The sequence below is a fragment of the Benincasa hispida genome, chromosome 8, assembly GCF_027475165.1.
Source record: "Benincasa hispida cultivar pf3 chromosome 8, pf3_genome.v1.1, whole genome shotgun sequence".
NCBI lineage: Eukaryota > Viridiplantae > Streptophyta > Magnoliopsida > Cucurbitales > Cucurbitaceae > Benincasa > Benincasa hispida.
The window spans coordinates 18,770,670-18,774,799 of record NC_143485.1 but is presented as its reverse complement, the minus strand read 5'-3'; the positions used below and the strand labels follow the sequence as shown (position 1 = coordinate 18,774,799).

At 37.6% G+C, this 4,130-nt stretch overlaps 1 protein-coding gene across 6 annotated transcripts; it reads left to right on the top strand.

Annotated features, from left to right (window-relative positions):
• The first annotated feature begins 589 nt into the window (after positions 1 to 589).
• Positions 590 to 3,426, top strand: LOC120083444 (G patch domain protein). 6 transcript variants are annotated; one of them, XM_090316412.1, is made up of 5 exons: positions 590 to 1,472; positions 1,576 to 1,764; positions 1,964 to 2,180; positions 2,668 to 2,778; positions 2,932 to 3,426. In XM_090316412.1, the coding sequence occupies exons 1-5, from the start codon at positions 1,161 to 1,163 to the stop codon at positions 3,069 to 3,071; spliced, it is 969 nt and encodes a 322-aa protein (XP_090172538.1). In that variant the 5' UTR covers positions 590 to 1,160; the 3' UTR covers positions 3,072 to 3,426. The 6 variants fall into 6 exon arrangements, with proteins under 6 accessions (XP_090172538.1, XP_090172539.1, XP_038895138.1 ...); XM_090316413.1 differs by having other exon boundaries at positions 635 to 1,472; positions 2,935 to 3,426; XM_039039210.2 differs by having other exon boundaries at positions 635 to 1,472; positions 2,909 to 3,426.
• The last annotated feature ends 704 nt before the right edge of the window (positions 3,427 to 4,130 follow it).

Genomic DNA, 4,130 nt, shown 5'->3' with positions numbered 1-4,130 from the left:
AAATATGATGGAACATATAAATTAATACACTTGCTAGAGTTCAAGGTTTAAATTAATATACTTATGAAAATCTAAGATTTAAATTGATATAATTATTAGTTTGAGATTTAAATTTAATTATTAGTTTGGAATTTAAATTGATATAATTATTAGTTTAGAGCTTAAATTGATACCACTATTAGTTTATGGTTTAAATTGATACAACCCTTGTTATGTGTAAAAATTGATATTTGCCCTAAAATTTAAATCAAAGTTAAAATACTTTTTATATAGAGAAATTTTCACATATTTACAGAAATAGCAAAAAAAAAAAAAAAAAATTAGATAAACACGGATAGATTTACCTCAATCAAAGAAAATTAAAATTTTGTTATTTTGAACTTTTAGATAAAAATTTAGATAAAAATTTAGATAAACACGGAATTTAAACTTTTAGAAATCCCCTTTTATATAATTAGGAAAAAAAGTAATTATATTTAGGTAACATTTTTAGCAATATTTTTAAAAAATTACAAATATAACAAAATCTATGGACTCTATCAACTGATGGACTAGCAATATATCCTGATGGACTAGCAATATGATATACGACTGATAGATTATAAAAACAAAATCTAAATTTTCAATTTCTGCTGTGTAATATTTACTAGTACTGTGTCTGAGTGCTAGAATTGCAACGGCCAAAAGAAGGAAAAAAAAAAAGGGATAAGAAAGAAATCCAAATAAAGTGAAAGTAGAGGCCAAGAGGGATCCAAAAGCCGCAACTGTTGATAGATACTCTATAGAAATAGGATGTCGTTGGTTTCCCTTGTATAAACCACCATGACAGTCGAACAACAGATCTGAGTTAGAAAAGGAACCTCTCAATGAACCTCATGGCAGCGCTCGGTGGCCGGCGACAGGCGGACGGAACACCCTCTCCCTACCAAATGGCAGTTTTTAACTCTAGCCTCAAAAGATATTCATTGGAGTCCATAGTTCATGGACTACTCTGAACTCTGTTTTATAGGTCCCTCTCTCCTTCACAGTCTCTATAAAGTCCAAAGCTACGGCGCATAAATTTCCAATTTTCAATCTCTCTCTCTCTCTCCCTCCCTCCCTCTCTCTCTCCCCCTTTCTGTTATTTTTTTCTCTCTCTGTGTCAGCACCAAGGTGTGGCCATGGCGGCAGACCAAGAAGGTAAAGAGTTGAAGTTTAACTCTCAGTTTCAGACTGACCATGGAGATAAGCAGCAAAGCCCCTTTGAAGGAGACAATTGGTCAAGCTATTTTGGACGGTCTGATTCATTTCTCAGCTTTAGTTCACCGGTGGAATCTGAGATTGGTTCCTATGAGATTGAAAGTGACAGAGATGACGGCGAGAACGGCAGCGACGATTACACGGCTGAGTTGAGTCGGCGGATGGCTCAGTACATGTTTCAAGATGATGATAATTCATCCACTACAAGCTTTCAGTCTGAGATTCAAAACAAGGTATTGAATTTATTAAGGCGTAGACGATTTCAGGTGTTTGTGATCAAATTCTTTGTTTCTCCTCTGTTTTTTTTATTTTGTGGGTGTGTTCTGTTTATGGTAGTCATGGGGTTTGTCTGGTTCGCCAATTTCAACGCTGTGGTCACCTCTAGGCTCTAGCACTGGGAGTAGCCATGGAAGTCCAGAAGGGCCGTCGAAGGAGCCATCGCCGCCATCGACGCCAGTGGTTGCAGAGCGTGGAGGGCTGGACATTTCACGCAATGTTTTCAACAAATTGGAGAAGATGAAGAAGGTGAGCACAAATGGTAAATCAATCCAAACAAGCCCCCAAATTGGAGAAACAGAATCTTCCTCTTCCAAAAACCAATCTAGAACTTCTAAAGTGAGATGAGAATCAAATCCCCCCAGAACCACCAAATCCCCCCTGTTTCTTAGTTTTCCTTTTCTTCCCATATGTCTTTTGCTGATTCAAAACTCAACCCTCCTTGTAGAATCAGGAGCGAAGGCAGAATCAACAGCAGCAGCAGTTTATCAAGCAAAAAGGCTCAGCCGCCATACAGGCCAAGCAAGCTCAAGGAAGCTCCTTACAAGCAAATTCAGGGGCAAAATCAGGAGGGTCATCAGGGACCGGCGTGTTCTTGCCTCGCCATGTGAACTACAACCGTCCAGCTCCATGTTCTCAGCCACCACAGCCGCCGAAGAAAAAGGGTAATTTCTCCTTTCATTCAACAGCTTGCTGATTTTTTTACATCGTTTTCCTAGCGGGTTAACTAGCTAACCCCGTTAGTTGGGATTTTCCATCAATGAATTGCCATCCAAACCATCCCTCGTGATGCATTTTTGGACTTTTCTTCCTATCCCTCCTTTTTTTTTTTTTTCTTCTCATCTCTTTCTTTGGATTCATAGAGATTCCGTGTACACCCATATGCCCTCCACTGAATCTATCAGACCTTCAACCATTCACGGTTGGCCCAACCAAATTTGTCCGCTACTTTGATGGAATCTTCATCTATCTCTTTACTGGCCGTTCTGGGGTCAAAATGAGGTGGCTGAAAACGACACCCAATTGAATCATTAAACCACTTGCCTTGTCCACTACAGTTAAATTCTTTAATGGGTAGATAGATATGTTGTCTTCCTCCACAAGGCAAAAACACTAAAGCAGATTTACCATTCCCCCCATTCCCCATCTCAGGATCCTCCACTGTACTAATACCCGTGAGAGTCTTACAAGCCTTGCAACTACACTACGACAGAATGGATGACGAGACAAGACAAAAAATCACTGGCTTCACAGCTCTTAGAGGTAATTTTTCAATTTCCATCACAAAATTCTCTCTGTGGCATTTTCACAAACAGTTGGTATTGATTCCACATAAAATTGGTAGTTCGCCCCCAATTCGATCTGGGTGATTCTCTTTTTAATCTAACAACAGATTCCTATTTACTTTATGGACAGAAGCTGCGGCTAATGCAAGAACCACATCACATACAGTTAAGAAAAGTCATTCGGGAGCTTCAGCGGCGGCGGTGGCGGCGACGGCGACGACGTCGACAAGTCAAATCGACGTGGGCCTTCCTCAAGAATGGACATATTAATGGCGTCAACAACTGGCGAGGGGGCCATTTCTTCTCTGGATCACAAATCTGAAGCTTTTTGGCGGTTTTCTGAGAGAAGATGATGGGGATGACGTTAATGGAATGGAATAAAAGCCCACAGGTAGACGGAGGAGAAGACGAAATGGAATTAGGGGTTAGGAAAACGATGTCGTTTTCTTTGACTGTCGATTAGGGGCAAAAGCGTAAATAATGTTTGGGAAATTAATATTTGTTATGGGAAGAAAGGGGATTTTTCTAGATGACAATCCTTTTAGGTAATAATTTGTCAAACAAAGTTGTATTGTATACTCTACAATAATTGTTCAACAAATTTAATTATTTTTCTTAGTCTAAATTTTGTTTATTTATTTTTAATTAAAAGCCATTATTACATTATCAATGAAAAAAAAAATCTATATCAAGCAACAAAAGCATCTACATCTATTTAGCCAAAAGGAATTAAGTCCAACCATTAACTATAATTTTGTTCTTCAAGTTTGAATTTAGTATTTTTTTTTAGTACTTTCTTTTCGTTAATTACATAGGATAGCTGACACGATACTTATTTTTATTTAAAATATAATTTATTTTTTTAAAAAAATACTATATATATATTTTTTCTCTCTTTTCTGTTGTTTTTCCTTCCTTCTTCCAACCTTCTCCCTCTCACGGTTGACATAACGCTGCCAATTAGCATTTGTTGCTACCGTCCATCGCCATCATCATCTACTTTATTCTCTACGTTTTCAAAAATATTAAATCGAAAGTCTAGAATGCACATATTTTGTCCAAATGAAATTACTCGACTAGATCTCAAATGAGATATGCGTTTTAAATTTGGATAGATTTTGTTCTTGCTAGATCTGGATCGATACAAAAATGTGTAATCCATGATAATGGAAGGTGGCGGCAAACGTTAATTAGCGGCATATGGTGGAAGTCATAAGAGGAGTCCGGAGGACGAGGATCAAGAATGCTATCAAATGTAAATCTTAGGTAGGGGTAAAATTGTTGAGTTTGAAAACTCAAAGAACCGACGTAATCTAAATTAAATTTTAG